Source organism: Primulina eburnea, chromosome 12 (genome assembly GCF_022965805.1).
Source record: "Primulina eburnea isolate SZY01 chromosome 12, ASM2296580v1, whole genome shotgun sequence".
Taxonomy (NCBI): Eukaryota; Viridiplantae; Streptophyta; class Magnoliopsida; order Lamiales; family Gesneriaceae; genus Primulina; species Primulina eburnea.
This window is the reverse complement of record NC_133112.1, coordinates 1,907,264-1,923,675: the sequence shown is the minus strand read 5'-3', so window position 1 is coordinate 1,923,675 and position 16,412 is coordinate 1,907,264. Positions and strand designations below refer to the sequence as shown.

The 16,412-nt window shown below is 35.0% G+C and overlaps 3 protein-coding genes and 1 pseudogene across 4 annotated transcripts; all 4 read left to right on the top strand.

Moving 5' to 3' along the window:
- The first annotated feature begins 1,726 nt into the window (after positions 1–1,726).
- LOC140807291 (uncharacterized) lies at positions 1,727–3,231 on the top strand. Its single transcript, XM_073164083.1, has 4 exons — positions 1,727–2,096; positions 2,429–2,531; positions 2,684–2,845; positions 2,930–3,231. Exons 1-4 carry the CDS (start codon positions 1,834–1,836, stop codon positions 3,056–3,058), a joined length of 657 nt encoding a protein of 218 aa, XP_073020184.1. The 5' UTR covers positions 1,727–1,833; the 3' UTR covers positions 3,059–3,231.
- Positions 3,232–4,376: 1,145 nt separating this feature from the next.
- Positions 4,377–7,482, top strand: LOC140807039 (uncharacterized). Its single transcript, XM_073163694.1, has 9 exons — positions 4,377–4,497; positions 4,716–4,839; positions 5,486–5,566; positions 5,662–5,750; positions 5,863–5,937; positions 6,188–6,249; positions 6,328–6,396; positions 6,512–6,697; positions 7,142–7,482. The coding sequence occupies exons 2-9, from the start codon at positions 4,717–4,719 to the stop codon at positions 7,237–7,239; spliced, it is 783 nt and encodes a 260-aa protein (XP_073019795.1). The 5' UTR covers positions 4,377–4,497; position 4,716; the 3' UTR covers positions 7,240–7,482.
- A 569-nt stretch (positions 7,483–8,051) lies between these two features.
- On the top strand, positions 8,052–10,735 carry LOC140807038 (monooxygenase 2-like). 2 transcript variants are annotated; one of them, XM_073163692.1, is made up of 6 exons: positions 8,060–8,316; positions 8,509–8,655; positions 8,846–8,926; positions 9,086–9,248; positions 9,377–9,608; positions 9,984–10,735. In XM_073163692.1, exons 1-6 carry the CDS (start codon positions 8,237–8,239, stop codon positions 10,535–10,537), a joined length of 1,257 nt encoding a protein of 418 aa, XP_073019793.1. In that variant the 5' UTR covers positions 8,060–8,236; the 3' UTR covers positions 10,538–10,735. The 2 variants fall into 2 exon arrangements, with proteins under 2 accessions (XP_073019794.1, XP_073019793.1); XM_073163693.1 differs by lacking the exon at positions 8,846–8,926 and having other exon boundaries at positions 8,052–8,316.
- Positions 10,736–12,177: 1,442 nt separating this feature from the next.
- Positions 12,178–14,477, top strand: LOC140807346 (monooxygenase 2-like; annotated as a pseudogene).
- Positions 14,478–16,412: the final 1,935 nt, after the last annotated feature.

Genomic DNA, 16,412 nt, shown 5'->3' with positions numbered 1-16,412 from the left:
CTGGTTTTATATATGGCGGGGGTCCGGGCTAAAAGGGACTGTTTGGCTCTGGCCCATAAACGTCTTCAATTTAATTTTTGTTATATATATATATATATATATATAAAAGAATATATAAAATTAAAATGTTTTAATATGATATAAAAATTTAGTAGGTATCTTGTGAGACGGTTTCACAAATCTTTATCTGTGAAACGGATCAACCCTACCTATATTCACAATAAAAAGTAATATTTTTTCATGGATTACCCAAATAGAAAATCCATCTCATAAAATACGATCCGTGATATATAGATATTTGATTGTATATTTAAGAAATATGAAAAAAAATGTGACTGACGGAGGGGGAGGGGTATTTTATTTTTGTTGGAAAAAAAATGAGGTGATGAAATTGGGAATAAGTGGGGCATTGATTTCAGGTATGAAATGACAACTACGAGTTATGAAAAGACGAAATGAAATTGTTTTGGCAATTTTATGAGCCTGACGTTCCTTGAATGCCAAGGATAACAAGACAAACACGATTTGTACACTCGGGCTTTTAACATTTTCGGCAAAAAATGATTATATTTGATTTTCGGGCCAATCCATGAAATCATATTACATTCAAATAATTTTTATAAGACATATCATTAATTACAACAAGAAAAAATAGAATTTAAATCATTACATTTTCCATTCATATTCTTAGATTAAATTTAAGATCAATTTATCATTCCATTTACTACTCTATACATATCAGACAATGGCATTATAATATATTATTTTTTACTAAAAAAAATAGAAATCGGAATGGAACTTGTAAGTTTTTAATGGTGGAACCAAATACTAATTTAAATTTGATTTTTCAAAGACGAATCTAATTTCAGTGCATAATTCAAAAAATCAAAAGTATTGTGATCAAATTTATGATACAATCGGGTTTAATGAAATCAAATGTTCTAAATCTATCGCTTTTGATATATTATATATATATATATTTAAAATAAAATAAAATAAAAAGGTCGGATTGATTATTTTTAGAAGGAAAAAATGTACCATGAAATAAATGGATCATTCAATGATCTTAATGAATGGAAGTTGAAACAGTAAACATTTTTTTTCCAATGAAACTGACATTAAAAAAGGTCACATCATTATATTTTCCTTATATTCGCGATCAAGTCTCACCACAAAAATCAAAAAAAAAATAAATAAATCATTGGATTCGTGACTGTTAAGATTGGAACTTGAATCTAACTCAACCTCAAAAGCTAGATCAAGGGGGAGGATTGTCCAATTCCATATATACTACTCAAAGGTTAATTATTTAACCGATGTGGGACATTTAACACACCCCTCTCACGCCCAGTAATGAACATCTGGAACGTGAAGTTTACAAATGACCCAATTGTGGGCAGACGGGTGGCCTAATTATAGGCAGTCCAATATATAACGGTGAAACCCGAGCTCTGATACCATGTAACAGTGACTAATATGTAAATTAATGATTTCAAAATAATTTATTTGATAATATTAGGTGATACATCAAGACCAAAACGCAAATATATCGGAGAAGTAACAAATACTCTACATCAAATCATTTGTCGAATAAAATTCTATAGATGAAAAGAATACCTTCGCTTCACACCCACGCAATTTAATAAAAAAAAGTAAAAGCTTTTCGTTTTTCCTTTATGAAAGAAAAAGTGCCACTTTATTAATCGAATCTACACAACAAATTAAATATAGCTTAACCCGATATTTTCCCTTAACACTTGGTAGGTTGCTAGTCCCCGCCAAGTGTGGAAAAGCATATTACCTCAATTAAATCAAAGAGCTTGGTATTAACGCATGGATTTCGGCTGTGATAGCTCAAGAATTTTCCGTTTCTTTCTTCTGTTGATATTCTTTCCGATCATATGTCAGCCCCAGATTCCGGCTGAGCAGGACGGGTTTTGGTTTGGGAAAAGACAAGGCCCGGAGGAATCCATACATGTGGAGGCGTTCTTTGATCCAGTTTGCCCCGACAGCCGGGATTCGTGGCCGGATCTGAAGAAAGTCGTTCAGTACTATGGCTCTCGTGTTACCCTGGTCGTTCACACTTTCCCTTTGCCGTAAGTAAATAATAGTCATTCCCCATCGGATATTCATTCCCAATTACTGAGAAATTTTGGAAGTTAAGTGGATCACATATATTCAAGTTACCATTTTTAATGATTTATGACTAAGAGAATTCGATATTCAAATTTGTTACAAAATATGCTCTATGTTGACACCGACAGTGCTAGAGTCAAGAACTCCGAAGATTAAAAAAAAAAACGATCTTCAAAATTTTCAAGCTAATTCAATTAAAAATAATAGAGAGAGTCTGCAGGTTAAGCAACCGAAATAATTGATATACAATTTCTATAGAAAATGTACGTCAGATTTAGTATATATCTTGCAGGTACCACGACAATTCCTTTGCCTCTTCACGTGCATTGCATATTGTGAATAAGTTGAACGCCACAGCCACCTACAATCTATTGGAGGCTTTTTTCGACCATCAAGTAAGAAGTAACTGTAAAAAAAGCATAGAAATTTTATATTTTATAGCGCGCTGGGGAATACAAGATAATATTAGCTAGCTTTTTCATTATAGATTAATGTACAGTATTCTGTTATGAGAATGTTAAATTTAATTCGAAGACATTTGGAACAGGAACGATTCTATGGTGCATCGACGTTTAACATGTCCAGGGCATCCGTCGTGGACGATATAGTAATGTTTGTGACGGATGAACTCGGTGCTTCGTTCCTTTCGGCGATCAAATCGGGCTTCACAGACTCCAAAACCGATCACGCAACAAGGGTTGCTTTCAAGGTAGAATGTTATGTTCTACACTGGCATTAATGTATTGGTAACATAAAACAGAAGATGGATCTAACAAATTATTTTTGTTTGCAGTATGGTTGCTTACGAGGGGTTTACGGCACACCTTTCTTCTTCATCAATGGATTCCCGGTGCCGGATGCAGGATCGCCGCTGAACTACAAAAAATGGAGGGAAATAATTGATCCTTTGGTTACCAATTAAAATATCGGCTTAGAAACAATAACTGTGAACAATATAAATTCACTATTAAGTGTATATTCTTAAGCTCGATATATGTGTTTTTAATTACAAGCTGCTTAAGCAACAGAACCCGAAGCAGCATAAGTCTCACTCTTTGAGATAATTAATATTAATGCTAAATTGTTTTTCTGTTTTGAGATGTCGTTCCTCGCATGTTTTTTGTTTGAAAGAAAATTTCATTAATAATTGGAAGAATTACAAAGATAATCTAAATGTTCAATCAAACCATGCGAAAATTTCAAAATAAATAGAATGACTAGCATATAAACGAGCAGCTTGAACAAGACCAACATGATGAGCTGCTACATTTGCTCGTCTATAAAACAACTGAACCTAGATCGAGGACCTAAATCGCTGGTCGCATGTTTAGAGAAACATATTTTGTGCATATGGATACTTGAGGGATGTATGCATGTAATGTATAGTAAGGTACTAAGGTCCCTAAATGTTCCAAGTTCCACCAATATTCTACCCAGGCTTTAATATTTGCAAAATATATATTTCTTTTTTGAATATTTTTAAATTTGTAGCATATCAAATCTCAAATGGGCTCGGATCAAAAGACAAAGTTCTAAAGTAATTTTCAAGAGGGAGCAAACACAAGGACACTCCATGCAGTTCTACAATGTGAGATGGTGCATGGCCATCTCTTGACCGTATCAGATGTCGTTGGTCGCATGTTTAGAGTAAACTTATGATATGTTGGGCGTTTATTTCTGAACATTTTATAAGCATTGTAAGATATTCACGTAAACATCAATTGAATGTATGTGTTGCATTAAATGCTTGCAAGATGTTCACATGCATATGAATCTCTTGTGGAATGTTCACATCAGTCGATTTTGAGAAATATGAGCTTACAAGATGATAACGTCAATAAGATTCGTCCGACATACCCAAATTATATATAGTAATTTTATACGTGTATGTAATATAAATTTCGTATGATCTCAAGTCATGTCCATTATGAATACAATAATAATGACGATGTATTGCTGTGACTTTCTTAAAAACTAATTCATTTCCCCTTTTAATGTTTGTTTCCTTGATCCTAAGCTTATATAAATTTTATGTAAAATTAAAGTTCAATCTTTATTTTAAAGAAAACTGTTTATTTTAACAATAAAAGCTAACTAAAACAAATGTACAAAATTATGCTACAGGGAGTTGTACTCGGATCTGACTAATTTGTCCAAACACGTCCCTAAGTACTTGTTCCAAAAATTGGGGATAAGTTTGGCCAGATCAACGGCTAACCGGTTTAAATGAAATTGAACTAGGGCACAGCCGCTGGACCGGGCTATAAATAATTGAAAAGTAAGCAGCAAAAACGATCAGGGCGTAACGAATAAACGTGGCCGGAGAAGAGGGCTTTCGCTTCGCAGACCAAATATTATCAGGTAAATTTTCAATCTTTCGTTCTTTATATTTTAAATTTCGTGAATTAATCGCATCCAGATCTGCCCGAAACCCAGTTATTCCTCTTTGCAGTCAATTATCAACTAATTAATTGACATTAATCCTTTGTCTTATTGCTTTTCGGCTAAGGATACTCAAGTTCAAATTTTTTTTTTGAAAATTGATTTTCATTTTTCTGCTTTTGAGTACTTGCGTACAGCATGGATCGTTACCACAAGGTGGAGAAGCCGAAGATGGAAACACCAATTCATGAGAATGAAATTAGGATTACGAGTCTAGGCAGGATGCGGAGCTACATCACTTATGCGATGAGTTTGCTTCAGGTATGTTTGTATGTGAAAACATATATGTAGGTGTAGAAATTTTGTTTAGCGTTTTGATTTCTGGTTTATGTATATATATGGTACTGTGGTAACAGAACAGGGGAGAAAGTTTTGAGATACTATTTGCTGGGGCAAAAACTGAAATTATAATTTCTAAAAATTTAAAATTTTCAATGTAAAATTATTATTATTAATTTGAAAAGTGAGGGTTCAAGTAACCTGACCCACCTCAAATGAGTCTCCGTGGGAGTTATTTTTTGTTTATTAGGTAATTTGTTCTATTTTATTTGCATTGCTTATATTATCTTTAATTTGATCACCACATTTCTGGTTCAAGTTGTCGAGTTGGTTTGCTGTTTTTTAGCTTTGATTTTACATTTATTGTGACATAGGTTTAATTTGGTTATGGTACGATGTAGAGGATTCACTTGTAATGTGTGTCCAGTTTTTGGGACTTGTTTCTCTAATACTGGGTTTTCATGGGTTGTGAATATCATAGTAAGATTTGAAAATATGATCTTACAAAATGTCCTATAACTTGGCACTTTCAGCTTTTCCCATTTAAAGGATAGCCCAGTATGAAGTATATACCATTTCCCTGAAGATATTTGGTTTCTCCTAATTTATCATGCTCTATATATTGCAGGAAAAGGAGTCAGATGAAATAGTGTTCAAAGCAATGGGAAGAGCCATCAACAAAACCGTGACAATTGTGGAATTGATCAAGGTGTTCTTTTTAAAAAAATTATTATATATATGTATCTTTTGATTATTGAGTTATTCTGAGTGATGTATGTTTTTGCTCCCTTTTTCATAATTCAGAGGAGAATTGTTGGACTTCACCAAATTACATCAATTCAATCCACTGATATAACTGACACATGGGAACCCCTGGAGGAGGGTCTCCAAACGTAAGCGTGATCAAAGCAACATAGGAACTAGGATGTTTAAATTTATGAACGAATTTAGATAATTTTCAATCTGAAATTGCTTGATTGTGACATTGTTTGCTTATTGTAATAGTCTGGAAACCACGAGGAAAGTTTCAATGATCACTATTACTCTTTCAAAAAACGATTTGGATAAGACTAATATCGGGTGAGTTATTTTTTATTCTCTCTATTTGTGAACTTTTCTTGGTGTGCTTGCGCTTGAGTTAATGAAAATGACTATTAGTCGTGCTTTGTAAATCTCAATTCTTTTGCCAATTTGCTAAGCAGAAGACATTTTTAACTCCCCAAAAGTATTGATATCATAGATTTTCCCTATACAACATATCTATTCTGTTTTGGGAGTAGAAATACAGACCATTCTTTGTAATTGTAATTCAGGCCATGATTTGCTTTAGGTACCAACCTCCCATACCAGCTGACCAGGTGAAGGTCTCTACAGAGCTTGATTATGATGGAGGTGGGTATCATGGTTTCTGATTTATGTACTTGTTCCTCTTATCTTGAGCTTAGGAATATCTTTGTTTTAATTGTGTAGAAGGATCACCTCCTACTCGAGGAAGAGGAAGATTTGGTAGGGGAAGGGGGAGGCCCAGAGGCCGACCAGGTATGAAGTTGATTTACATTTTTTGTTGGATTTAATTTAATATGTAACTTGGTGTTAAAAGTTTGAGCTGAGTCATGCTTATGTTTGTTTGGCACATCTGCTATTGCAATTGCAGGGAATGATTTCACAACATATGAGAACGATGATGGAGGCTATGAGCAGAATCGTGGTTATGCCAGGGGTAATTGGAGAGGTCGAGGCAGAGTTCGCAATTTCCGTGGCCGTGGGTGGGGAGGTTTCAATGGTTCTCAGGTGGATAATCAATATGATGCTGGAGGCTACAATCAAGAGTTCCCTCGAGGTATTACACTGACTCGGTCAATATTTTCATACCCTGCTGAGTTGTTAGTTCTGAAGCAGTGTGAAGTCTGGTTATGTAGATGAGGTCTCTATTTATTTATCCAAGTTCTCTGATATATGTTCCCTTTTTTCAAGCAAATACCTGGGAATATTAGAAAATTGCAATTAGTACAGCCTTAAGGAAAGCCATCAAAGAAACTGTGGTTAAACGGTTGAAGTTCTGCTGAGTCTGTTTCCATGTTATTGTTTCAACATTTTGGTTTCCAGTGGGACACAAACAGAGGGGTTGGAGACGTTGATATGCTTGTACTAATTAATTTCTACAGAACAATAATATTTTGTTATGTGCTAGCTTTTGGACCTCAAAGCAGTATGAATTTTGTTAGTTTAAGCAGCTCTATTTTGGTCAACCACTATGCCTTGTGGATTTATTTGTTTGATGCAGGCCGTGGCCAGGGAAGGGGCCCACGTGGCAGGGGTCGGGGATTCAGATCTAACAGACTTTTCCATGCTTATGGCGCCGCCCCCCCTGTGGATGATTAGTTTCCTAACCTTGGCGGCTATGTGAGAACGAAATGATGTTCAACTGGTTGACGGGTGTCTGCTCCATATTTATCGTTTCTTTTTTTGTTAGCATAACTATAGGATATTCTATGTCATCACTAACTAAGGCCATTAACCTTTCCAGATCTTCTGTTTAAGTTGTTTCATTTCCTGTTTTATGGAAATATGTGACACGTGCCCTTAACATAAATTCAAAAATAATGTAAAACGCTTGTCAATTCATATGTGACGTGAACCGTAAAATGAAACACGATTGCAGAAAAGATCGTCCGGAGCGGTGTGATGAGCCTTTTTCTTGTTTGCTTCTTTATTTTTTTTCCTAGTTTTTGAAGTTTAGTTAAATGTACTAGTTTCATTGCTGAGGAGAGCACGCATTCTTTGATTTGTACGTCTGAAGGAACTTACCGAGTTGGTAAAATCTACTTTTCCATTCAGTTGTATTGTGTATTTTGTTCTCCATCGCTCCTCATCTTTCAACTGTATTACATACAAAATATACTGCAGATTGATAATTGCCCAATGTAATAGTCGTGCGGATTCATACCGTTTTACAAGTGAGTAATTGGATTATATGTGGGATGCAACCAAAAATTATTTCGTCAATCCAATTACTTTCAGTTGAATCGTAACATCACCTTGATACACAATCGCAACTATTAATTTTATACCAACAGATGAAATAAATAGCCGAGTGTTCATGATAACTATCGGTTAATCGATTTTAATGGTTGGAATATCGGATCATTACGTCGAAGTGTAGCCGCCACTGAATAAAATAATTTACTTTGTATACCCAGTTTGGACTTGGACTTGGACTTGGAAAATCATGTTAGCCCTTGGATCAGTGTGGGCCTTTGCACTGAGTAGATCTACAGGTGCAGCTAATCTCCAGTATCACTTAGGATATCGTGCCTGATTTGTTCATCTTAGTTCTATAAATTTAGCCACTATTTTATGTTGAGATATAATTCAAGAAATGGACAGAGAAATATGTGAAGACATTGTTATAGTGGGTGCTGGCATATCTGGTTTGGCTACGGCTTTGGGACTTCACAGGTATATCTTTCTCCCTCTCTCCGTATATTGTTACTGTACTTTAACTAGTAACTACTACTGTCTTAGAATGAAAATTGCATCATTTGCAGCTTGAAATTCAACTATTTCTAGTTTGCAACTCAAAATTTCCTTTTATACTGAGCTTTATATCTAATGCTTAGAGCAGCATCATTCAGTTGAGTTGATTTGTAGGTTGGGAATTCGGAGCCTGGTATTGGAATCATCGGAGAAATTGAGAATCACTGGGTTTGCCCTTACACTGTGGAACAATGCCTGGAGGGCTCTTGACGCACTCGGCATTGGGGACCTAATTCGAGAAACATGTCTACAAATGCAAGGGTATGGAAAAGGAATTTACCATACGCTGAGTGAATTTTAGAATCTGTGAGCAATTTCTATGATTGATTCATCGTTCACCGTTGAGTGAGATTGATTTGACAACAAATCGCTTTACAATTTTTTAATATGTTTATTTGTCGGATCAAGTGTTTGCATCAGTTCTGAAAGTTGCTTCCAATTCTTGGTGCAAATTTCTTAATGTCTCTTCAGATGAAAGCCTGTTTGTTTCTGAGCATTCCCCATCCCAACCCAACAAGACTCATGTGAAATTGTGAGATATTTACTCGTCGATGAAGTTGATTTATATTCAGTCGCATGAAGCTGAAATCTTTATAATATTTGAATGTATAAATCACTCTAGCTACTCGTCCAGCGGTGCAAATATCATGAGAAATTTGTGAACAAGGGTTATTTGCATAATGTGTGACAGTGATTTTGAAACCCGTTGCGTGAAAAGAAAAGACTTGTTAGAAACCTTGGAGAGGGAGTTGCCCCAGGGAACCATCAGATATTCTTCAAAAGTTATGTCCATCGAAGAATCAGGAAAACTGAAATTGGTGCATCTTGCGGATGGCTCAGTTGTCAAAACCAAGGTGAGTTTTATTATATTATAGCTAAAATTTTATATGTTTTTCTGGTCCGGAAGTAAATAAGTATCTTATATGGCTAAACCTCAATTTTTCTGTAATGCGTAATGGTGATTTACATGTAAGACACTCAGGTTCTGATTGGGTGTGATGGTGGGAACTCATTGGTGGCCAAGTGGTTGGGGCTCCAGAATCCAGTTTCTTCGGGACGATCCGTGATTCGGGGCATTGTTAATTATCCAGATGGCCATGGCTTCCAACCCATGTTCCATGCATGCTTTGGAGGAGGAATTCGTTACGGTTTTATACCCTGCGACGAAAATAATGTGTATTGGTTTTTCACTTTCACTCCATCAATCTTCCATTGTAAGCCTTTTACTCTCGCCCTCATATTTGGTATAACGTGTAGCTTGAATGACTCATACATATCATTTTTTAACATCTCGAAAACTGCTTCAGTACCAGAGCTTGTTTGATTTGTAATATATATGAATGAAATATTACTTGAACTCTTTCAAAAGAGACTCTAAAGCTACAAGATTAAATTTTTTTTAGTTTGAATTTCACATTAAATATTTATAATATGTTTGAGCTTGAATCGAGTTTTGATAAGTTTAAATACAAGTATAATGTCATGCATTTTTTTCTTATGCCAGCTTGATTTGTTTGCATAACACACCGTTTAATTGCATTTAAGTTGTTCTGATCGGATTTAAATTTGGTCTATTTGGGTTGAAACAGACGATGTAGAGGAGCAAGATCCCTTGAAAATGAAGCAATTTGTGTTGGCCAATATCCAGAATGCACCGGAACGAGCCTCACAAATCGTTGAGAGAACTGAGCCAGAGTGCCTAATTTGTTCTCATTTAAAACTAAGATTGCCATGGAACATTCTGACCGGAAAGTTGGGTAAAAACAACGTTTGTGTAGTCGGTGACGCCCTTCATCCCATGACACCTGATATAGGTCAAGGGGGATGCTCTGCTTTAGAAGACAGCATTGTTCTCGCGCGATGCATCGGTGATGCTTTATCGAAGAAAAAATCATCGAATGGGAGAGGAAACGCCGATGATTACATCGAGATTGAAAAGGGTCTAAAAAGGTACGTGAGAGAGAGGAGATGGAGAAGTTTCACTCTCATTAGTACTGCGTATTTGGTTGGTATGATACAAGAGAGTGACGGGAAAGTAATAAGCTTTCTGAGGAATTTGTTTTTGAGACATTACACGTTCAAGATTGCGGTGAGAATTGCTCATTTTGATTGTGGGGTGTTACAGGCACAGCCTCTTTCTTGAAGTTGAATTTGGGGTAATAAAAAGAAAGAATCAAGAATCCCGAATCTGTCGTAGGTTCTGGCTTTTTCAACTAGCTATGGCACGCATAATGTACATCATTAATTGTTTGGTTTGAATCGTTACATATTACTGTTTTTGAGACAATACAGACGCACGGCACAGAGTCAAGATTATTAATATACATCACATTTTAATTAATGGTATTTGAATTCGACCTATTCGTGTAGTATATTAATTATGTAGGGTTGGTTTTGACTCGTTTTATGATGAGATAAGTGACGAACACTCAACCAGCCAGTTGAAAGGATGTACATTCGCTCGTAAATCCATGTTCTATATAACTAAAAATTAAATTAATAATAAAAATATTTTTTTATTCATTGCATAATGTGATCTAATCTATCAAACAACATTTTTTTCGGAAAAATATAAAACCAAACAAATTATATAAATTTTGGAAACAATGATTTATCAGATTAAGTATTAAACTGAACTAACAGAACAATACAAATACAATGATAAGAATATATTTGAATTGATTAAATAATATAAGAATGTAAGATAACATTTTGGTATATGATATTGATATGTTTTTTTAGAAAAACAAGTTGAATAGTTATTAGTTATGATTTTTGTGAGCTACAAATATTATATTTTATATCTTTATTATTATTGTAAAAATATATTACTAAAAACTTGAAATTTTATCAATAAACTCTTCAATTTTTCTTTGTAGTTTATATAAATTTATATCTTTTTAATAATAATTATTATTATTGACGTTTATATTATAAATGAAGTTGAAAGCCTGTTTTCTTCTTGCTAAAATGGAAAAAAAACAGAAATTAAGGTTATTTTTAAATTTCTTAACCATTACTGCTCATTATGATTTATGTATCAACCGGTTTAACACGATTAACAATTGAAAACCCATAATTTCAATATATATATATATATATATATATATATATATGTGGATAAATATTTATTCTTCCTTAGGGACTCTTAGGGTATTTACGTTGATGAAAATGAATAAATCTGGTCAGTGCCTTGCCCATGAGTTCATTAAAAAAAAGGAAGACGTACGAAGCAAAAATCGGCGTGATTCTTTCCATAAAGACACTATGGATGCTTGAATCATGCATGATTAAGGTTTATTTATTCATTTTAAAATTTACTAGATTTATGAACCCATCCTTCTACTCTCAAAATCATATTTTCCAACAAGTTGATAGTATTTTTAAAAAAAATACGTATAAATGCTTTTAAGATTATTTTCCATAAGAATTGGAAAAAAATAAAATATATGATCAAAGCTAGTTGATCTTTGGATTTCCGGGATTAGTGAACACACATATAATATTTCTAGGGATGTGTTTCATGTGAGACCGTCTCACGGATTTTAATCCATGAATTACCCAGATAAGATATCCGTCTCACAGATACTACCCGTGAGACCGTCTAATACAAATTTTTGTCATTTTCTAGAACTCATATTCAACTTTAGTTCAAGTGGTTGCCCAGAAGATCGACACCATCTTTTCAACAAACGTCAATTTATAGTATCTACATCTGTACGTATGCATACCAGCCAAACCTATTCGTTATTATATTAAAAAAAAAAAGCAACGAGTCGAGTCTATAAATGAAGCTATTTTTGTGCACACAACTCATCTTCGCGCGTCCTGAAGAAAAATATCTCACGTTTGTTGTTGGGCAGAACATACTTCATTTTCCCCGTATTTTTCATTGAAAAAAATTTGGAATGACTATGAAAGAAATCGACATAGCGATATGTGAAGATGTTGTTATCGTAGGTGCTGGAATATCTGGTTTGACTACAGCTTTGGGATTACACAGGTACAGTGTCAGTTCTATATTTCATTTTTCCTTTCGTAATTTGGAGAACACAGGCATATCAAACACGTTTATATATATTTCATGACACATCTAAATGTATACCGTCCATACGATTGTGTGGCATGAGTCGTTATTATCCGAAGATTTTTACCACGTCGTGTCGTTTAATTTGGGTGAAATAAATATGTGCAGGTTGGGGGTGCGAAGTCTTATTTTGGAATCATCAGAGAGCTTAAAATATACTGGATATGCGCTAACGACGTGGCCCAATGCCTGGCGAGCTCTTGATGCAATGGGCGTTGGAGACCTCCTGAGGAAAAGCTCCATTCAAATTGAAGGGCATGTCACCCTCTTTCAGCTATATATATAAGCATTGCCAGCTTGGTGAAAATTTAAACTATGCATTTAATTTAGAATGGACACATTTATTTTGACTTAAGACTGGGGAATGTTGCAGATTTAAGGTTGTCTCGTCGGGCTCCATCCCGCTCGGTACGGAGCAATCTCATCTGCTGGGAGGTTTAAGATTGTGAGCTGTTTTCTCGTCGTAGTTTTGGTCACTTTGATCTAATAATGTATGTTATATATTTGTTTGCTCTCATTGTTATACATATGCATGGCAGCAATTTTGAAAGCCGTTGTATCAAAAGAAAAGATTTGTTGGAAACCTTGGAGAGCGAACTCCCTCATGGCACCATCAGATATTCTTCTAAAGTTGTTTCTATTGAAGAAACGGGGAACTTTAAATTGGTGCATCTTGCTGACGGTTTGGTTGTCAAAACCAAGGTAAATCCACGACGCATAATATCGAATAAGGCGAAGGTACTATTGAAATGACACCCAATCCTCAAATCAAAACCCTTCGTTCAAATTCAATCCTTCCAAGTGTACAGTGAACGTATTTAGAATATTGATAGGTAGTTTAAATTTGTAGCAGTTAATTATTGTTTTGATCTTGAACTCAGGCACTGATTGGATGTGACGGTATGAATTCAATGGTTGCAAATTGGCTGGGGCTTGAGAATCCAGTTAGGACGGGGCGGTCAGCCATTAGAGGCCTCGCTAGTTATCCTGATGGCCACGGATTCGAGCCAAAGTTTCATGTCTACTCAACACGGTGTGTCGATTGTGGTTTTGTTCCTTGTGATGAAAAGAGCATATATTGGTTTTGCAATTTCAGCCCCGCCTTCCACAAATGTAAGGCATTAGTAGAACTACACATTCACCATGTTCGACGATTTAAATCTTATTTTTGCGGGGCATCTAAATCTTTTAAATGTTGCATTAAATTTGAACATGTTTGAAAATAAGACAAGCTACACGAACATATAATGATTTAGCATATAATCACAATATTCGACTAAGCTAAGTTTGTAGATTTCACATTCTTTAATTTCATGACATTTTACCTCATGTTGCTTTTTTTCCTGACAGACAACGAGGAAAACCAAGATCCCTTGAGCATGATAAAATTTGTGGCAAGCCAACTCCGCGAATGCACCACTAAACATATCAAACATTGTGGAAAGAACTGAGCTGGACTGCGTCTGCTATGCACCTTTAAGATTAAAATTACCGTGGAAGGCTTTGTTAGGAAATTTCGCAAAGAAAAACGTTTGTGTAGTTGGTGACGCCAGTCATCCCATGACACCGGCTATAGGTCAAGGTGGAGGTTCGTCTTTAGAAGATAGCATTGTTCTTGCACGATGCCTTGGGAAAGCTCTGACGACATCAAATGTCAAAGAAGAACATGATGAACACATCAGAGTTGAAAGGGGTCTACAAATGTATGTGAAAGAGAGGAGATGGAGAATTTTGACTCTTCTAACTGTGGCATACATTGTTGGTTTTGTTCAACAGGCTGGTGGTAAAGTTATCAGCTTCGCAAAGAAGCGCGGGCTTTTTACCAAGTATCTTGTTCAGATTATGGCTAAGATGGGAGACTTTGATTGTGGGGATTTAAGCATTAATCCTTAAGATGGAATATCTGAGAATATGAACACTCCTTGTCTACCGGAATATATTATCAAATAAATGTTTGCCGGTAGAATTTATGAATAAAAAGATATATTGAAAAACTTATTCGGTGCAACAGAAGATTGAAATATTTAACATTTATCTTATAGTTAGAAACTGATTTTCAAATAAATTTTTATAACCCTCATGTTTGATGGGGAAAAAAGTAAATTTTGATATGTCGATTAGAGAAAATCTTTACCTGGATATAATCCGCGACGTGAGTAGATTATCATCATTATATATTTAAGTTCTGCAATGAGATATCAATTTCAAAAATTAAACATGGGCAATCGAAACTCGCCAAAAAGTTAAGTTAGAGCTTCAGAAAGAATTGGTGGAGGTCTTAATTTAGAAAGTCGACTAGAGGTCTTTAAATTAAATAGCTCAAACTCATCCTCGGTGATTTTATCTCTTCATCGGGCCATTGGGGCACCGGAATTTGGAACACTTGTGGTCTTGGAAATGGGAGGCCAAAAGGCCGATATGTGGTAAAATAGGGTTATTTGCTTGAAATCGGTTGTTTCAACCCTTCCACCTGGTAATCTTCAATCTCGATGCCTTATTGGTGGAATTTAATCTAGAAAATTCACATTCCTAGTAAGGTACGTGTTTTCATATAAAATGCATTTCATGATTTTATTCCCACGGAAATGAATCTTCTTCGCCAACATGTTCTTTTGAAGGCAAAAACTTGTATGAGACGGTCTCACGGATCGTATTTGTGAGACGAATCTCTTATTTTGGTTATCAATGAAAATGTATCACTTTTTATGCTAAGAGTATTACTTTTTATTGTGAATATGGGTAGGGTTGAGACGGTCTCACAGATTAAGATCCGTGAGACGATCTCACATGAGATTCACTCTCCTTTGAAAGGGGTTTGGCCGTATGTAGTTCGTCCTTAGCATCACAAGCCATTGTCTGCTATTTTGTCCACAAATATCTAAAATTTGGAAGGGTACAATGTTATGGTCTCACTTGAAGAAATTTCGTGAGCGGACTTTCGTGGATTGTGGAATTCGGTTGAGTGCTTGTTGAAAGCAGCCCGCCAAATTTAACAGATTTTGGGCTCTGAAACAATAGTAATTGTGAAGTCGTTATAACTCTGATCGATGATCTGACATTGTCGATGCATCAAAGATACAAATCTTGTTCATTAATGAAAATTCGAAAATCAAAATTTCTATTAATCCATTTTTGGCATCTGTCAATTTTGTTATCTCCTTCACCAAAACAAACAGTTCGATTCTCCTTACTTAATTAGCAGTTAAGCCAACTTCGTTTTTTCTATCATATGAAATCAACTTATAAACTCCTTTATAAGCATTATGTTTGATCTTCATCAAACTAGTCGCCAAATTCAACTCCTTGAACTTTGACTATCTCAACGGGATCACAAAATCCGATACTTTTGTGACCTCAATAATTCTAGGATACATCTAACTATGAGATCATATCTCTATGTGATTCAGAATAACATTTGTTCTTATTCAACCTCACCTAATTAGGTAGAGCGTCTGGTAGCATCGTCTCATTATCCCATACGTATCACTGATAGTATATGCAAGAACCTTAAATTATTGTTAGCATACACCATGATATCTTCGAATCATATATCCTAATTGAATCTGCAACAATTGATATCTCGAGAATTGCATATAAATTCGATAATGATGTGATGTATCTTTGAGTAATAATAGTGACATGGTATGTGCAACTAAGGAACCTATTTAGAATATATGTTATTTTTTCCTAATGAGTTTCATGATCTTATGTTGAGAGGTCGATCTCATGATACTTATTATATATTCAAGAGTTTTATCTATGCAGCTTGCATTAGTATACATATAAATTAAATGTTATAATTTGATACAACCATAAAATATAATTAAAATAAAAATTGTTTATATATTAGAGTCAATAAAGTTAAAACCACAAGTTGACTCGTTGAACACATACTCTAACATTTTTGTCCACCAAATTTTGATCTTCGGAG